Consider the following 21,027-nt stretch of genomic DNA (forward strand, 5'->3'; position numbering starts at 1 on the left):
TGAACTATAAAAATTTTATGTTATTTGTCCCTCGCAGTGTACGCCGTAAAAAACAACCTAAAAAATACTGGCAGAATTGCTTTTTTTTTGGCCACTTTGTCTTCCAAAAATTGAAATAAAGAGTGATCAAAAAGTCGCATGTATCCAAAAATGGTACCTATAAAAACCAAAGCCCTCATATGGCTCCGTCAATGAAAAAGTTAAAAAGTAATGGCTCTTACAACTTGGCGACAGAAAAAATAAATATTTTTTACAAAAGTAATTTTATTGTGCAAAAAGTTGTAAAACATAAAAAAGTTCTATAAATTTGGTATCGCCGGAATCGTACTGACCCGCAGAATAAAGTTAACATGTAATTTATGATGCGTGGTGAACGCTGTATAAAAAAATAAAAAAAACTATGGCAGAATTGCTGTTTTTTGATCACCTTATCTCCCAAAAAAAAGGATAAGTGATCAAAAAGTCGCATGTACCCCAAAATGGTACCAATAATAACTACAGCTCGTCCCGCAAAAAAACAGTCCTCATACCACTACATCTATGAAAAAATAAAATTAGTTAAGGCTCCAATAAGTCAGGAAAGAAAAATATGCTGTTGTGCCGGCCCGAGGGGAACATTTCTTCTGTTTCAAGTGGCGATTTATCAAAGCCCTAAAATTAGGGAACCATGAAGGGTAGGGCCCAAACATATCTGCTGGAAGTGCGGTGCCCGCATTATACAAGGACAACACTTTCCAGCAAAATTCATCAAACTGCAAAGGTGCGGTGTGTGGACCAAATGGGAGATAAGTAAGGACATTTATCAGTGCGACACTGGCCTGTGCAGAAACGATTGCTTCACAGCGTAACAAATATTTATGGATTATTTTATTGTTTACCCCTTTATTATACCACCAGACTATGCCCCTGATGTACTTTGTCTCGCTTACATGTACCCCCACATTATAAACTGAAATACCAGTAAAACTCCAAACAAAACTACTACCAAGCAAAATCCACGCTCCAAAAGCTAAATGGCGCTCCTTTCCTTCTGATCCCTACAGTGTGCCCAAACAGCAGTTTACTTCCACATATATGGCATCAACATACCTGGGAGAACCCTTTTAACAATTTTTGGGGTGCGTGTCTCCAGTGGCATAAGCTGGGCACGACATATTTCCCACTGAAATGTCACATCTAGGGCAAAAATTTAAATTTTTACTTTGCACCATCCGCAGCGCATTCATTTATGGAAAAGACCTGTGGGGTGAAAATGCTTACTACACCCCTTAATAAATGCCTTGAGGGGTGTATGGGGTCACTTCTCAGCGGTTTATTTTAGTATTTCACATCAGAGCCTCTGCAATTGTGAACCAATACTGTGTAAGTTGCCAAATTAGGCCTCAATTTCGCATGGTACCCTCTCACTCCTGAGCACTGTCGATAGACCAGGCAAAATATTAGGGCCACTTGTAGGGTATTTCTAAAACCGGGAAACACAGCATAATAATTAGAGAGCTGTCTTGTTAAGGTGGGACAAGCTGGGCATATCTACGCATATCTACGGAAAAAAAATCCCATTTTCACCCTGCAACATCGAATTCACACTAATCTCTGCAAAACACCTGCGGGGTTAACATGCTCACTACACCTCTAGGTGAATACCTTAAGGGGTGTAGTTTCCAAAATGGGGTCACTTGTGGGGGGTTTCCACTGTTTTGGTCCCACAGGGCCTTTGCAAATGCGACATAGTGACCAGATCCAGCAAAATCTGTTCTCCAAAAGCCAAATGGTGCTCCTTCTATTCTGAGCCCTACTGTGTGCCCAAACAGCAGTTTATGACCAGATATGGGGTATCGCCGTACTCAGGAGAAATTGCTTTACAAACCCTGTGGTTTTTTTTTTCCTTTTATTTATTGAGAAAATGAACATGTTTGAGCTAAAGCCATGTCTTATTAAAGAAAAAATATTTTTTTTATTTTCACTGCCCAATCCTAATAAAATCTATGAAACATCTGTGGGGTCAAAATGCTCACTACACCCCTAGGTGAATACCTTGATGGCTTTAGTTTCCAAAATGGGGTCACTTGTGGGGGGTTTCCATAGTTTTAGTCCCACAGCGGCTTTGCAAATGCGAAATAGCAACCAGAAACCAATCCAGCAAAATCTGTGGGGTCAAAATGCTCACTACAACACTAGATGAATTCTTCAAGGGGTGTAGTTTCATGAATGGAGTCACTTTTGGGCAGTTTCCTCTGTACTGGTTCCTTAGGGGCTTTGCAAAAGCGACATGGTTCCAAGAAATCAATCCAGCAAAATCTGTACTCCAAAAGCCAAATGGCGCTCCTTCTTTTCTGATCCTTGCCGTGTGCGCAAACAGCAGTTTATGGCCACATATGGGGTATTGCCGTACTCACATTGCTTTACAAACATTGTGGTTCTTTTTTTCCTTTATTTGTTGAGAAAATGAAAAAATTTGAGCTAAATCTACATCTTATTGAAGAAAAAGGATTTTTTTTATTTTCACTGCCCAATCCTAATAAAATCTATGAAACATCGATGGGGTCAAAATGCTCACTACACCCCTAGATGAATTCTTCAAGGGGTGTAGTTTTGTGAATGGAGTCACTTTTGTGGAGATTCCACTTTAATGGTACCTTAGGGGCAGGGGCGTAACTAGGAAAGACCGGGCCCCATAGCAAAGTCTTGACTGAGGCCCCCCCGGGTGCCACAAGCAGCCCCCTTATAAATAGTGCCACCTGTAGAATGTGCCATACAGCCACCCTGTAGATAGTGCTATATAGCCCCACCTATAGACAGTGTCACACCCAATTTGTAGATAGCGCCCTCACCTCTCCTTTGTAGATAGTGCCATACAGCCCCCTGTCGATATCGCCATAAAGTCCCCACTGTATATAGCGCTATACAGCTCCCACTGTATATAGTGCCACACAGCCCACCTCCCTTGTATATAGTGCCACAAAGCCCCCCTTAGTAGAAAGTGCCACACACAGAACACTGTACATAGAGACACAGCCCTCCCCCTTGTAAATAGTGCCATATAGTTCCCCCATGTGTATAGTGCCACACAGCTCCCCCTTGTGTAAAGTGCCGCACAGCTCCACTTTGTGTATAGTGCCACAAGGCAATGGCGCATCCGAGAAAGTTGTATTAGCCAGGGAGATGTCACTCAAACATGGAAAGGTGGGTTTGGAGGCAGGACTCTGACTCTTCAGGATAGCGGCACTGCCCCATGACCCTTTAATGAGTGATTAGCACATAGTGTGCGGATTTTGCTGCATCTGACAAAACATACAAGGGAATGTTTGGAAATATTGTCAGGTCATGTATTACCGCATGGTTGCAGTTCAAGGGGTTAAAACTACCTGACAGGTTCCCATGAAAAATACAATGAATTGAGAACAATTCCATCTGCCCTGCAATTTTGTTATTATAAATATATCCTATATAATTACACATCCAGAACCAAACTCTGACATATATACAGCACTAGAACCAAGCTCAGTACATAAATACAGTAGCACAACCAAGATCTGTACATAAATACAGCCCCAGAACAAAGCTCAGCACATAAATACATACCCAGAACCAAGCTCAGTACATAAATACAGCACTAGAACCAAGCTCAGTACATAAATACAACATTAGAACCAGCCTCAGTACATATATACAGCACTAGAACAAGCCCATACATATATACAGCACCAGAACCAACCTCAGTACATAAATACAGCACCAGAACAAAGCTCAGTACATAAATACAGCACTAGAACAAAACAGTATATAAATACATCCCCAGAACCAAGCTCAGTACATATATACAGCACCAAAACAAATCTCATACGTATATACATCACCAGAACCAAGCTCAGTACTTACATACAGCATCAGAACCAAGATCAGTACATATATACAACACCAGAACAAATACAGCTCAATTTAGTGCAACCTCTGCCATATAGGTATGTACGGCGTAAAACTACAGCTCCCAGCATGGCCATAACAATGGTAAGGCTATGCTGGGAGATGCTGTTTCACAAAAAAAAATCATACCACCCATCATCTTGCTGCAGATCTTACAATGACTAGAGCACTGATTAGAGGCAGAATAAACATTTACATTAAGTGACTCACCGGTGACATCTCAGATTCTAGATCTTTTCTTCTCCCTCCGGTCCAGACCTCTATGATGGATTTCTACTGACCATGACCCATTTCTGCAGTTTTCTGCTCAGATGTCTTCAGCTTCTCACTTTTAAAATATTTCTGCACCTATAAACAAAGTTACAATTCTCAACACCTCTAAATATAATAAAGCACCATACACTGCACCTCTAACTATAATAGCGCCATACACTGTGTCCCTGATTATAATAGTACCATACACTGTCACACACATACGCACTGTGCCCCCTGTAAATAGTGCCCCCATAGCCCCTGCAGGTAGTGACCTCGAAGGAGCCTTTGTAGATAGTGACCTACATAGAAGCCCCTGTAGATAGTGTCCCACATACAGCCGTCTGTACAGTAGATAGTGGCCACATATGGACTCAAGAGCTGCAAGGCAATAGTGCTAACCACTGAGCCACCGTGCTGCCCTACATATAGCTTCCCCTATAGACAGTGCTCCACGTATAGCCCACCTCTGTAGATAGTCTCACATATAGCTCCCCCTGTATATAGTGTCCCACATATAGACCCCCCTCTAGATTGTGCCCCACATCACCACATACAGACCACCCCTGTAGCTAGTGCCCAACATCCCCACATATAGACCCCCCTGTATATAGTGGCCCACATATAGACAACCCCCCTGTAGATAGAGCCCCCACTATAGATAATGCCACTCACAGTTTTATGATAACAAAACTTTACATACTCACATGATCCCGTTCCCACGCTGTCCGCTGGCAATGCAGACCTGCTCTCTTCTGAGCAGGTCTGCTGGAGCTGAACGATGCGTCGTTCAATGACGCTGATTGGTGGGGCAGAATGACTTGCCCCGTCAATCAGCGCCTTTCAAGCATGGAAGTGGCGCGATTACATAATCGCGCCGCTAGCCAATCAGGCGCTGAATAGTTGGGCACGGAACATGCCTGGCCATTCAGCGCTAATGCGTGGGCGCCAGAGTAGCGGCGCTACTGCTGTAGCAGCCTCGACGGCTGCTAGCGGCGCCATCAGGCATATGGGGGGGGCGTGTCGGCTGGCGGCACTGGCCCCCTCAAGCCGCGGGTCCCATAGTAGCTGCTATGGCTGCTACCGCCGTAGTTACACCACTGCTTAGGGGCTTTGCAAAAGCGACATGGTTCCAAGAAATCAATCCAGCAAAATCTATACTCCAAAAGACAAATGCCGCTCCTTCTGTTCTGAGCCCTACTGTGTGCCCAAACCACCAGTTTATGACCACATATGGGGTATTGCCGTACTCTAGAGTATTTGCTTTACAAGTGTTGGGGTTCATTCACTATGTCTTATTGAAGAAAAAGGATTGTTTTTATTTTCACTGCAAAATTGTAATAAAATCTATAAAACCCCTGTGGGGTCAAAATGTTCACTACACTCGTAGATGAATTCCTGAAGGGGTGTAGTTTCCAAGATGGGGTCACTTGTGGGAGGTTTCCACTGTATTGTCCCTTCGGGGGCTTTGCAAATGTTACATGGCCTCCACAAACCATTCCTGCTCAATTTGAGCTCCAAAAGCCAAATAGCCCTCTTTCCCTTCTAAGCCCTGCTGTGTGTCCAAACAGCTGTTTATGACCACATATGGGATATTGTTTTAATCGGGAGAGATTGCTTTACAAATGTGGTGGTGCTTTTTCTCCTTTAGTCCTTGTGGAAATGAGAAAAAAATAGCTAAACCTACATTTTCTTTGAAAGAATGTAGATTTTAATTTTCATGGCCTACTTCCAATAATTTCTGCAATAAACCTGTGGGGTCAAAATGCTTACTATACCACTAGATAATTTCCTTGAGGGGGTCTAGTTTCCCAAATGGGGTCACTTTTGGGGGATTTCCACTGTTTTGGCAGCGCAAGAGCCCTTCAAATCTGACATTGTGCCTAAAATATTTTCTAATAAAAAGGAGGCCCCAAAATCCACTAGGTACTCCTTTGCTTCTGAGGCCAATGCTTCAGTCCATTAGCACACTAGGGCCACATGTGGGATATTTCTAAAAACTGCAGAACCTGGGCAATAAATATTGAGTTGCATTTCTCTGGTAAAATCTACTTTGTTACAAAAAAATTTTTATTAAAAATAAATGCAAAAGAAAGGGAAATTTGTACATTTCACCTCTACATTGCTTTAATTCCTGTGAAACATCTAAAGGATTAAGAAACTTTCTAATTGCTGTTTTGAATACTTTGAGGGGTGAAGTTTTTAAAATGGGGTGACTTATTTGGGGTTTCTAATATAAAAGGCCCTCAAAGCCACTTCACAACTGAACTGGTCCCTGTAAAAATAGCCTTTTGAATTTTCTTGAAAATGTGAGAAATTGCTGCTAAAGTTCTAAACCTTGTAATGTCCTAGAAAAAATAAAACAATATTCAAATACTGATGCCAATCTAAAGTAGACATATGTGGATGTTAATTAGCAACAATTATAACTGCCTGTCTTACAAGCAGATACATTTAAATTTAGAAAAATCATAATTTTTGCAATTTTTCACTCAATTTTGGTGTTTTTCACAATTAAATACTGAATGTATAGAGCAAATTCTGCCAGTAACATAAAGTCCAATGTGTCACGAGAAAACAATCTCAGAATCGCTTGTATAGGTAAAAGCATTCTGAAGTTATTACCACATAAAGTGAAACATGTCAGACTAGAAAAATGAGGCTCTGTCAGGAAGGTTAAAAGTGGCTAAAGCGGGAAGGGGTTAATATCTCATTATATGACAAATTGTTGTTAATTTCTATACATAGAAGATATAAATTAGGATGTTTTTTTTAATATATATATTCATATATATTTTTTATATTTATATATATATATATATTTTTTTTATATAAATAAATATATTGATTTTCTTAGTATCAGATATAATGCATTGTTTACATATTCATACATGTTGATGATTTTTATTTCTTTGATGTGTTATTCGTTTTGTTATATTATGTTGCACACCTGCATAATTGCTTGAGCAGCTTTTTGTCATGATTATCTAGCACGTCACTCATGCCCCAGAGGAAGCCAGAAGGGCAAAAAACCCAGGGTCGGGCGAGTTTGTTTGACGTGCTGCTACTGATTTTATTTGAATCACTAATGCTTTTATTCTTCTGTTTTCTGTAAGTATGGAATAAATCTTGCGTATTGCAAAAAAACCAGAGGGTGTTGCACTATTTCTCCTCTTCTCTATTGGAGTCATAGGATTTATCCTGCCTGGAGCTTGAACATCTGGATACGGTGCAGAGCTCCGTGGTACTACAAGGACCAGAACAACTGGATTGTAGATTGTCTATTGCTTGTGGACTGAGCAGAGACGTCTATAAGACTACAGTTTGGACAGTGTTTCACAGTGCTGTTCGAGCAGTGAAAAACTTTATATACTTTTGTTTTATATCAAGGTGTTTGGATTTCACCTGATTTTTGCCTGTTTCGGCCTGACAGAATATTAATTGTGGTCATTAGAGCAAAGATTTACCTATATAGTATATCACTCACCAAGATGATTGCTTTTGGCACCTGCAGGCTCTAAGATTTCCCACTACCAAAACCTGCTTGGATGATGTCACCTGAGTAGACCCCAGACCGGATGCCAAAATGAATTCAAACCCCAGACCCCTAAATTAGTTCAGACCCCTGACCAAACCCCTAAATTAATTCAGACCCCAGACCCCTAAGTAAATTCAGACCTCTGACCAGATGCTAAAATAATTCAGACCCCAACCTAAACCCTAAATTAATTTAAACCCCCCCCCCCCAACCAGATCCCTAGTTCATTTTAGTTTGGCCAGTGAGACATCCTTACTTTATACTTTATCTTGAACATTTTAATAATAGTATATATATGTTATGACTATAGACAGCATTGACAGCCCTTGTCAGCTCCATGGAGTGATTGCTTAAATTGGTTGCACACTTTGGACATTCCCTACTAGTTAGAAGGGTTCCCTGATAATAAGCAGATCACAAAGTGCTCCAACTGCGCCCCCAATGATAAGCAGTTATCTATGGGGAAAACTTGGCAGCAAGTGTTTGTTTTCCATACAGCTCCACCACTTGGTAAATTAATCATTACACAGTGCCCAATAAAATCAGTGTGTTGTCTGTATAACGTAGGACAGGTCCTCCAGAACGGGGGGTACTCAATGTAACCAGTCTCTACGCTCTCTGGGCAATAGAAGAGGATCCTGAACATAGGATCCCCCTCCTTCTATTAACTCAGAATTCCTTAATAGGGTATACAAAACTAGGTTTTCTAACCTTTTTCTCCAAAATCTTGTCCTTATTTCGTACTGGACTTTCTACTGTCAACTAAAGAAGTAAGTAAATAATTCAAGACATGGCTAAAATATAGCATTTCAATAACCTGGTTATCTGAAATGTGTCATATAGCAACCAGTATTTGTTGGTCTCATAACAACTCACATGACAGACAGATCCACCTACATCTCTGTGACTAATATATAAAGAGTAATTTTAGCTACTTGCATTCACTTCTCAACCTCTAGGGATACATGGGGTGGTACTTGTTGTAGTTAATTAAAAATAATTGCTAACCCAAATATATCTCTATGAGCTTCAAGTTGCAGCATCTACAGGTCTGTATCTTGGAAACTTTACTGGGAAACACTTGAATATTGTAAGCTGCATACAATTAAAAATGGAATAATGTCAAGGGGTCAAGGAGCAAATGAGATTTTCCTGCCCCAAAGCACTGGAACGCATGCTGATGGTGGTTAATAAATGTTCATGAAAGATTTAATCGATATTTTTTTATTAATTCCCAGCAACTTGAAGTTCTGGAGGCAATAAGCAGTGGATTACCAGAGGTTAAAGGGAAGGTGTCATGAATTTTATTTTATTTTTTACCATATTGCTTTTAATATAATATTTTCAAAAATTTTATTTAATTGTGTTCTCATGTTTTACTTTTTAATGTTTTCTGACTTTTACTTGTTTATGAGGGCTGCCATTTTTTTTTCATCTCTGTATGTGTCGATTAACGACACATACAGAGATGGAATACAGCACATACAACCCCATAGTGAAAGCGAACGGGAGCCGTTCCATTCTCAGTTGTGTGCGCCGTCTGTGTGGGAATGGCGCATGCACCGATCCCACACAGACCAAAACGAAGCTTGTTCGTAGAGCGAAATCCAGCGCCATTTTCCTGTGGACTGGAAGCCGTTGCCGGACAGTAAGATGACTACTTCCGGCCGCGGCTTCCGGACATATGTTCAACGAAGCGAAGGCGCAGGGAAGAGGAGCGTAGACCAGCGGAGGCGGCGGCAGGAGCAGGTAATTTATGTTCGTTTATATTATGTTCGTGTTTATTATGTTCGTGTATTACTGTCTGCTGAGCCCTGTATCTAATCTTCCTAGCACTGGGCAGTCGCTCAGAAAATGGCGGCACACAGTGTAGGATGTTTGAACACATTCAAACCCTTCCTTCTCCTGACACTAGCCAGAAAAAGGGAGGGGGATTGTGTGAGGACACTAGAGGAGAGTGTGTCCACAACTAAATTTGCAGCATACATCAATGAGGTTGCTTTACCATGCTGCAATTTTGGGAATTGCTCCCTCTAGTGACCAGCACATGGAAATGTTATAAATTAAAATCTAATTTATAATATTTTCTGACTTGTGAAAAAATTAAAAAAATTAAAACAATGTGTAATCACTTAAATACTAATTGTTTAACGGAAAAAAAAAATTCTAGCGACACATTACTATACCTATGTGGAGAGCACCAAAAGAGCAGCGCCAGCCAAACCCAAGTCCCAAAAATTAAACGTTGATGAGATAAATATCTGTTGTGTACATATGAGATATTTGAAGGGACAAAGAAAAGGGGCCGGGGGGCGGGACTTACAAGCCCTAAATGAGCATGATGGTATCGGTGGAGATACACTCTAAATGAATTATAAACCTAGAAACGGAGTCCGACACACCAAGGTTTGATTAAGAATAACAAGTTTTATTAGAACAAATAACAAAAACATTTAAAAGTTAAAGATGATGGCCACAGTATGAAAAGGATACCAGACAGTGATATAAGCAATGTTAGAGTTATAATACATTCAATAACAAAGTGACAAGGGAAAAGATTGACAATTCCTAATTCATGAATAAATGAATAAATAAATAAATAAATAAATGTGAGTGTAGCTATTCCCTAGAGCAATGCATAGGAGGATGGAATAAGGGGCTTAGTTATTGAAGGTGGGCTATGCCATTGGCCAGGCTATTTAGATACAGGTCTAGCGCAGCAAACGTAATCTTTATCCTAGGTGAAGGAAAGCCGGGCTGCGACTCTGGGATGAGTGCTAAAGAGATAGCTCCTGTCACGTGTTGTAATACAGTAGTTATTACTTCAAAGTTTTCTCAACACTAAATTTTTATTGAAGTTCCTCAAATACAAAAAATTGGAACAAATAATCGGTACATTGGAAAACCTATGTCACATTAATTCTGATAGCAAAATCCAATCATATCCAAATAACTGAATAATTAACCAAGAAGGAGGGATCAGGAAAGGGAAGGAAGGGGAAGGGAAGGGGAAGGAGATTACTTCAAAGTTTTACGGGTACGAACACACTGGGTGGATACGCTGCATAAAAGTACACAGTGTATCAGTCCTGGAACCTGCAGGGAATACTGTCTGAAAAACCTTACCAAATATTGGTGCAGTTTTTCGGGTGGCATGTCCATTGTAGAAATCCTGCAGGAATAAAAAAAAAGTTTCAAGTTACCCCGGCTATGCATCCCTCTCATCTGAGAATAGCCGAGCCCCCTGGGATGACGCTATCGCCCATGTGACCACTGCAGCCTTCGATTTGCTGCTGCAGTCAAATGGGATGAAATGTCATCCCAGGAGGCTGGGCTGCGCTCAGACTAGGGGATTGTGCCGCGAGGACTACGGCAGGACGTACGTATAAGCTTTTTTTTAAATTAATTTCCAATAGAATATACCGGTAGCTTTTTTATTTTTCTCTCACTTGTGATTTTTGTGGCTGAATTGCAGCGTTTCCGCCGCAAAAGTCGCAACACATGCTTCTTAGTTGCGGGTTTTAACTCTTCATTTAATTCAATGCAACAGAAGAGCAGCAATTCTGCAGCATAAATTGACATGCTGTGGTTTAAAAAAATGCACCACAGGTGGTTTATGAACGGTTTTTCAGTAGATTTTTTCTGCTGTGTGTGGATGAGATTTGTTCAAATCTCATCCACACTGCTGCTAGTGCACTATGCTGCAGATTTTCCACAGTTAAATTAAATAAGGTTTTTAGTATAAAATTTTATTTAAAACATTTTTTGGGTTTTTTTTTTAATGAGATTATCCACACACACAAAAAAAATCTTACAATATTCCAGTTATCACACTGGCCACTAGAGAAATTTCAATAGGCTGATGCTTCCTGTTGCTTACTTGTTAGCTTTGCTGTATAAATTAGGACAGAATGAGCAGAGTCATCTCACTGTCATTAGATGGTGGATGAGTTAATGACAGCTCTGTTGTATTCTGGAGAGGGGATAGCAATACTATACAAACAGATAAGGCTCTCAATGCTACTCTCCTGTCACTCCCTGGTCTCTGGGAGAGTAGGGTGTACTCCATGACTTCCTGGAGACTGTAATAGTTTATTGGCGACATTTCTCTGACAATTAACTCCCATTTATTGCAGCTGCCATAATGCACATACACCTTGCTGCTCGGTCTATACATGCAATAAAGGTGGAAGCGTGGGTATCCAATATGTCTACCCCCTGAAAGTAAGAAAAAATCTCTAAAATGTTTTAAAAATATAAACACATTATTTCTCTTCTACAGACTTAAATCTTATTAACTGTTTGCCGACACAGGACGAGAATACTCATCCTGAGCGGTGGGTACTTGGTGCACCAGAACGAGTATTCTCTTCCTGTGTGACAGCCAGTGTCCGCGCGCCATGATGAGCGGGGCAGCGGCTGTAACGGCTGTAATATACAGCCACAGCCCCGCTCGATCAAAGCTGATTGTGGCATTCAAAGCTAAAGTGAGAAGGGGGTCTCCCCTCTGATCGTGTCACAGGAAATCCCTGTGAGGTGATCAATGGTTATACCTGGTATGGGCAGACAGCCCAGGGTCCATTGAAGGACCTCAGGGCGGTCTGACCATATTTCCTGTTGTTAGGACATACTGAGGTATGCCCTAACAACTGCCTGTGTACTATCAGTACACAGGCTAATGTACTGGCATATACATATATGCCAGTACATTAAAGTTCAAAAATCAAAACCAAAATGAAAAATCCCTTTATGGGATTAAAAAAAAAAGTTAAATTAATTTAAAAAAAAGATTTATTAAATAAAAAAATAAATATTAAAAAAATACACAGAAATACAAATTTTTTACAATAAATAAACTTTTAAAAATATAAGTCCCAAAACATGAAATAATATATGCATATTTGGTATCGCCACGTCTGTAACAACCTGCACAATAAATGTATATAAAGTTATTTATGTGATTGGTGTATGGTGTAAAAAGAAAACTGCAGCAGAATTCTTTTTTTTTCTACGTTTTTGCCAAAATAAAAATGTTATGAAATTAAACGATAATGTAAATGTACCAAAAAAATGGTACCTCCATAAAGTACAACTCGTCCCGCAAAAAACAAAGTCTCATACATCTACGTCGGACAAAAAATTAAAAAGTTATAAGCGCCAGTATGCAAAGAGGGAAATCTAAAAAAAAATAGATCGGTCCTCAAGGCCAAAACTGCCCGTGTCCTTAATCGGTTAATGAAACTAAAAGTAAATACATGTGACATTTCCTTTAAAATGTAACTCCAGTTTAGAACTATCTTAACGTTTTCTCTATGTCTAGCAATGTATTATATCTCATTACCCTCTTGTGGTCGCTGCTGCAGTAGAAATGGCAGAAATGGAAAGCGTGCGCTATGTGTGACGTTCCTGTGTTTTTCAGCTGCCTTTAATAATTCATTAGGTAGTTGAATAAGTAGCAATCACAAAATATAACGTTATTAGAAATGCTGCCATTAGCCAGGAAGTGTACTGATAACAACATAAAGGCTGCTAACCTACTGAACGTACATTAAAGACAAGCAAGGGACAGCTGAAAGCAAGTAATACTGCGGGATCAGACTACATTGGGTTTGTTTGTAGTCTGTAACCAATGAGACACATAAGTCTGCCTAGGAGCTGTAGACATAAAATAGTAAAGAGATTTTTAATCATGACTGTGCAAAGCTGCTTTTTTTTTAATTTTTATATAACAAAAAAAAGTTTCAAAAGGTGGATATAGCCTTTAAACAGCCCAATCAAGACCGGACACACAGGGAAATTCCAGATATGAAGCGATCTATCTTAGTGCAGTATTCAGTGTATAAAGGAATGACAAAAAACTGCCAAGAATCAGGATCTATGTAAAGTCGATATGTAGGAAACACTTTTTGAGAAGAGTGTCTCTTGAGTAATGTGCAATAAAATCAGCCTGGAAGGCAAAGTAGATTACAGAAATCTAGAGAGTTAGTTGTTTAGCAACAAGATACTTTATTCTTACAGTATATCAGCAAATGACAGCTAAAAGACAAGGTAGGAACTCAAAGAGTAGAGTTAAAAGCTAGTTTCAAGGAACTATTAAAAAAATGTAAGATATACAATATGGTGTCAGAATATTTAGAAATTCATTCTTGAGTCATTCTATTATTGAATAAAGTTGTGGAGGACAATTATGAAGGTGTTGGCACCAACTTGCAGTTGTATGGTGTTCTCTGTAAGGCACTGTAATACTATTCTTCCCATAGGAATGATAATTGCTGAACTGAGGGTCTGTGTCTATATAGGGGTTATGGTTTCTTAAAAGTAAGAAACTGTGTCTTTATTGCCTTGTGCATAGGGCAGCATGGAGCCTAGAATTCAGCACTGGCAACAGGATACTTATCTACCTGATGACCCAAACAGACGTCACTAGTAGTAGTAATAATAATAATAATAATAATAATAATAATAATATAACTGGGGCAGGCAACCAGTGAGTTGACATGTTCTATGAGACTGCAAGTCTTAGCATACAGTTTACTTCCTTATACTACTTGTACTATGCTACCTTTTTAAATTTGATCATTAACATGATCGGTCTTGTCAGCTCACAAAGAAAAGTGGATTTCTCCTTTAATATAGCCATAGACAAACTAATCCAACAAAAAACAAGCACTTGGAGTAACAATCTGTGTGTCTATTCTGATAAATTGGTGAATTGTAGCAAAACATTTCTCATACAAGTCCATGTAAATGTTTAATCTCATAAAGAAATTTTTCATATCACAGCAAAACATTCTTCCATAAGAATTGTCTTCATAATTTCATCTTCATGTCTATGACCACCATTTGGGACTTTTACACGGGTCAATTATCGGACGAGCGTTCACAGAATGCTCGTTCACGATTATTGTATTGCCCTGTGTGAACAGGGCAACGATCAGACGATGAACGAGCAAACGCTTGTTCATCGGCTGACTGTATCGTTTTAAATGCTGAAAATATTATCCTTGTCGACAGCACATCCCCCTGTGTAAAAAGGGAGACATGCTGCCGACATGATAGAAATGTATAAGGACGAGCGAGCGGAGTAACGAGCACTCGTCCCCATACATAGCTCCATGTGAAAGGAGCGCCAATCAACAAGCTGTCTCCTTGATCAGCGCTCGTTTACACAGCCCACGTCGGGCCGTGTAAGACCACCCTTACTATTAGTTTTCCCTATTTTCTAAGTTTCCAGAAGGTTGCCTTTGGCAGAGCTTAGCTCTCACTATGAGCAGAGATAGGTATGCAGATAAAAAGGATCAATGAATGGCAGATAAGTATAAACCAGGTTGTGAGAGGGTTAATGTATATCTAGGAGAGGAAAAGGAGGAGGAGATCTGGAGACAGATAGCACACTTGTCATTGTGTTTGCTTTGCATGAGCTGTTGGTGTGACAAGAGATCAGGATAATGCTCGATATACTGTTATCTTGCTAAGATAAAGTCCGTGAAATTAATTAATTCTGCAAGATTCCTTAGATTATTTAAAAAGAAAAAAAGAAAATAATGACATAAAGGAGACAGAATAGAGGCTGTTACATACACAAACTGGTGTCACACGAAGAACATATGTCTTAAGGTAACGTGGTCCGTGTAAACTATCACGATCAACGAGACAGCTGGTTGATCAGCGCTCGATTGCGCCTTTCACAAGGAGCTAGTATGGGGACGAGTACTCGTTACTACGATTACTCGTCCCCATACATTTCTATCATGTCGGCAGAACGTCTCCCTGTTTACACAGGGAGATGTGCTGCTAACACAATAATATTTTCGGCTTTTAAATAGATACAATCTGTTGATGAACGAGCGTTTGCTCGTTTGTCGGCTGAACTTTGCCCTGTTTACAAAGAGCAATTATCAGGAACGAGCGTTCTGTGAAAAATGGAGCCATTCACTTTCATTGAACGCTGACACCTTTCCGTAGCACTACGGAAGGGTGTCCGTGCCATGGAAATCTTCCGGGAATTATGGAACATGTCCGTTCTTTTGCATTTTGCGGGCCGTGCTCCCATACTTTGTATGGGAGCACGGCCCGAAAATGCGGCTGTCAGTCGGCGGCCGGCCGTGCCCGCAATCGCTGGCCGTGATGGCGGGCACGGTCGTGTGCATGGGGCCTAAAAAGGGCCTTTATTTGTGACTGACAATTGACTTGAGATACAAGATAATACACATGAATATTATCATTACTTAAATAGCAAGCAGAAACCAGGACATTCTAGAGAAAGATAAGGAGTGATATCAAGGAAAGACATGGAGTACCAAAATGGAACTGTCCTGAGAAAGATAAACATGGAATCTCTAGACATATATAGTTGTCAATATAGCTTCATGTTAGGAGGTAAAATGAAATACACAAATAGTTGCTAATAAACATGTCATACTTTGATAAATGGTGATTTTATGTTATTCAATAGGTGTACTTGTGTGCACTCACTGCAGACAACGTTCTCATAAAGAGGTTATGCAGCAGCAGCTAATGTTCTGGCATATGATTTGCCTCTGTGTATACTTAAGATAATTATACCATAAGAAGATTTTCTGGAGGTAACCTTCATGATGTTATAAAGTGTACATGCAATTTGATCTACAAAGATCTAGGTCACTACTAAATTAAATGAAACATTTTCCACGTAAGTCTATGTTTATGTGAATGTATTTACTGAGCTATAATGTCATACGCTTTGTGTCTCATAAATTCTAAGGTCTTAGTGAAATATCTGGACAATCCAAGTAAACAAGAGATAACATCTGCAAGACCACTGCATGTGGTGAGCCCAGCATAGCTTTACATTGTGTCTGTATCTATACAATGTGTGCATGGAGAGGAGGATGTGTATGGAAAATGCTAGCCAAGCTATATGTAGACATATAGAATGTGCATGCTAACTCATCATTCATGAACACATTTCTAGTAATTGTAGATCTGGACAATATGACTCCAAAACTATTGGCATACCATCTTACCTCCAAGCCATTCAGATGAGATGTTCTGCAGCAAAGTAAAAGGGATGCAAAAGAAAGTTACCAATAAGTCACTACAAGCCAGTGAACAGATAAAGATATTGGTAGCTGTCCTCATTGCCTTCTTCCTGATGATAATATATACCACAAGACTGTTTCCAAACAGCGCCAGGACAAAGATGATAATGTACAAGATCAGAAATACCACCTTGGCATTGAGGGGCAGCTCTGGAATGTAAACCAAAGGCTTAAGACCATAAGCTGCAATGAACTCCAGTCTGCTCATGTTGTGTTCCTTCAACAACTGATTCAAGGCTTCAGGAGTAATATTAAGTCTTCTGTCCATGGTGCTGAAGTTTCCTGAAAAAGCCAACTCTGAACAATGAGAGGAGCCCACCTGTTCAACAAAGCAGTCTCACATAGTGATTTCTGATCCCATGTGACCAAAGTACAGATACATAGCAGAAGACCCTTGAAAAGTTTAAATGGCATAGTAACAATGTATCTTCAGCCATCAGTTCTCTAACTCTCAGCACTCCAAGTGCTTCCTGAAGAAGGCACTTTCTTCAAAAACCTCTTCAACTGGTCTGACTTAGCTCACAATTTTCCATAGTAATGATTACATATCTTCTCTTTCTACAGGTCAACCTTATATATGTGCCTCCATCCGTCCTCCTCCTCAGGACTGTGAATTTGTCATTTCCCCTTCTTTTTCTCCTCTCTGCTGGTCCCTTGCAACAGCCCCTGAAATGAAGCCTTCTCTGGTCTGCGCTCCTAGTTGTCAGCAGGAGGACTGTCTGCTTACTGCATTGCTGCTCACAGTACAAGACACAATAGGATTCTATTTGCTGGCAGAGTAATTGCAAGTCAGTGATCAGAATCCTTGCTTTTTCACACCAGAGGTCTTGTGTAAACATAGCTCCATGTATGTGCGACTGAAGCAGCAGGAGACAGCTTAGCATGAAAGTGAAACGAGACATATGAAAAGACAATAGAAATGTGCTTGGACTTCATATTTTATGGCACAAAATACATATAATCCCTGAATACTAGTATCATTTCTCTATAAAAAGCACATACAGTAATGCGTTAGGATGAGAATAAATCTTTAACCTTTGTAGTTACTGAGAAGTAGCAAAAGTACTGAAGGGTTATCGTGGAATCCAGGCAAAAAGTGTACAACATTACTCGTGAGGTTAAATTCACTGTAATGAAAAGTCACCCTGCCTCCAAATACACTGAAGTGCTTCTTTAAAGAAGCACTCCACTTTTTTTATTTTATTTCCCCCTCCATTTATACATTGGTGTTTCAGTGGGGTGCTGTGTGCAGGAATACTTATCGATCCGTGCATCACGTAGTTTTCGGGTGCAGCGCCGCCCAGGTAATCACATTCTGACCTGTGCTTTTCAGTGAAACGGAACTCAGGCTATAAATGCATTCTTATGAAGCCTTGTTCTGGCTCCCATAGGAATGCATTGAGAGCCTGAGTTCCGGTTTTCTCAAAAGCACAGCGATTCCAGACAGGTCAGAGGGAAGATCACGTGGGCGGCGCTGGACCCAAAAACGACTAGATGCAGGGATCGTTAAGTATTTCTGAACACAGCACCCCACTGAAACACCAATGTATAATTGGAGTGGGAAATAAAAAAAAAACAAAAAAAGGAGTGATACTTTAAGCTTGTAAGCTCCCCCTGGTGTTGGCTATAGGCATCCTACATTTTATGTTTTTACTATTCCTGACATTTTTAAAAATAGAGCTCCCATAGCAAGTTAAATGTATTAATAAATAAATCACACCATAATATTAGCCCTAAAAAAACCTTTGTTAAAACGTGGCTAATCACACAAGTCATAAATATTGGGGATTCAATAGCTAGGACCCACCAATTTCAAGAATGAGGGAGCCTATTGCTCATTTTCAGTGGAGAGTAGGCTGCACATGTATTGTCACACTCCATATACATAAACTGTAAATACCAGAACACTGTTAATTGATGAGTAACCCTGCATGCTGGGCCTCCACTCAAATGGCAATGGCAAATTGAATCTGCCCACCTGGCTGGAGGCAATGTGTTTTCATTCTCCCGACACTCCGGTAAAATTACTGTGGGAGTAAGTGACAGCAAGGCATGATCTCGCGAGATCACGCTGTGCTGTGAGTACAGCTAAACATGAATGAAGAGAAGTGTATGACGCTGATTGGTCAGCATCATACACTTCTCTTTACAACTCCCACTTGGGGAAAAGTAAAAACACGCCCATTTGAGCATTAAGAACAAATTTGCATAACACTTAAAATTCTCATAACTTTGTTAAAAATAAGTTATAAACTGGTGACAGAGTCTTTTTCACTAGTGAGATCATGAGATATCTGCAAGATGTCACTGTCTTCTCTCATCACAGAGACAGCCAAGGCGGGAACAGCAAGCAGTCTAGCCGAACAGGACACATTGGGCAGCCGCAGCAGCCGTGCACCAGTACAGGCAGGGACAGGACCAGGAAGACCACTTTCTAGCAGGGTAATCCCCTAGGCAAGAATTATTATTTGTTTTAATCTTTTTTATATGGCACGTTGTCTCATCAGGTCAGTGCAATGCCACATAACCCCTAGGCAACAGCCATTTTTTTTTATATGGTCACAGTTTGTGATAAATTCAGAGCATCAACCTGTGGACAATAGAAAATTCACTCCTCAAACCTAGAGAACAAAACACCTGGCTCCATTCCCACTAACCCCTACCTTGACCAATAAAAAAGCAAAATGTGTAAAAGAAAAGTTAATAAATGTGGCGCACAGCATGTACGGCATAATTTTGATTAAATTTGAATAGTAAATCCGCCCCACTATCTTTATTATCACACAAGAAAAAGGCCCACTTTGCGAACACTGGGTGGATTTCTAAGGGTAAACATTACTGAGAGAGACACAAACAAATATGGAGGATGACACCTCATCCTATGGACAGAACAACGCGGATAGTTTTGCATTCCAATAATGGACTTTTACAAGATGAGTTGGGGAAGAAGGTCCAATTCACCCTTAGAAAACACTGGGTTGACTTCTAAGGGCAACATTATGGAGAGAGCCACCGACAAACATGTAGGATGACACTGCGTCCTGTGAACAGAACAACAAGGTTTGTATTGCAATCCAATAGGGGACTTTTACAAGACGTATATTATGGGCCAGAACATATGGTTTATCTTAGAGAAAGAAGACAATCGCAGACCAAATAAAGTCAACTAAGTCAACCTTAATGAACACAGCTGCAAACACAGCGATATACAGTGCGTTATGGTTCTGTCTTTTTAACAGGCACAAGATACGTAATAATTAGAGCACTCAAATGAGGGATTAAAACGACACGTTGAAAAACATCAGAACAGAACTGAATCAACCCAAATGGAACAGAAACAATACTCTTAGGCTGTGTTCACATCAGCATTGGTTTTCCGTTCATGGACCCTGTTGCAGCTTTCCGTTGGAGGAACCCATGAACGGAAAGGCAAGTGGCAACCACAGCTTCCGTTTGCATTACCATTGATTTCAATGGTAATGCTTCCATTGCAAATGGTTTCCGTATGTTTCCGTTCCGTAAGGTTTTCTGCTTTTAAATCGAAACAATAGTGTAGTCGACTAGGCTATTGTTTCTGTTAAAAAAAACGGAAACCTTACGGAAAGGAAACAAACGGAAACAATTTGCAACGGAAGCATTACCATTGAAATCAATGGTAATGCAAACGAAAGCTATGGTTTTCGTTTGCCTTTCATTGGTTCCTCCGACGGAAAGTAGCAATGGATCCCATGAACGAAAAAGTAACGCTTATGTGAACAGGCCCTTCGTCAGTTCTCTATTGCCTTCACAGAGACCACACTCAAATAGTGTCACCTTGCACAATCCCATAACTCTCTCGCAGTTTCCTGCCACTCGTCAGGTATCTTTCTCTCTCCGAGCCCCTGTACTTAGGGCGTTGTCTCTCCATCCTACATTTCAAGGGTTTGACCCTACAAGGGATCAGTCTTTAGGTCACGGTTCCCTGAATTATCAAGGTTCCACCTTATGTTGATATTCAATGTCCCTTTGTCACCGCTCCCTGACTCTCAAGGGTTGACTTTAAAGAGGCTCTGTCACCAGATTTTCAAACCCCTATCTCGTATTGCAGCAGATCGGCGCTGCAATGTAAATTACAGTAACGTGTTTTTTTTTTTCAAAAAAGAGCATTTTTGGCAAAGTTATAAGCATTTTTATATTTATGCAAATGAGCCTTTCTTAAGTACAACTGGGCGTGTTTAAAGTTAGGTCCAAGTG

At 40.2% G+C, this 21,027-nt stretch overlaps 1 protein-coding gene across 1 annotated transcript in view; it reads right to left on the reverse strand.

The window, feature by feature from the left end:
• Window positions 1-17,474, reverse strand: part of LOC142750500 (pyroglutamylated RF-amide peptide receptor-like) — a 138,856-nt gene extending 121,382 nt beyond the window's left edge. Inside the window, exon 1 of the mRNA XM_075859502.1 lies at window positions 16,720-17,474. Within this exon, the coding sequence (XP_075715617.1) occupies window positions 16,720-17,062 (343 nt within the window). The 5' untranslated portion in view covers window positions 17,063-17,474. The remainder of the gene's footprint in view (window positions 1-16,719) is intronic.
• Window positions 17,475-21,027: the final 3,553 nt, after the last annotated feature.

Source organism: Rhinoderma darwinii, chromosome 3, assembly GCF_050947455.1.
Source record: "Rhinoderma darwinii isolate aRhiDar2 chromosome 3, aRhiDar2.hap1, whole genome shotgun sequence".
In the NCBI taxonomy this organism is placed as follows: Eukaryota; Metazoa; Chordata; class Amphibia; order Anura; family Rhinodermatidae; genus Rhinoderma; species Rhinoderma darwinii.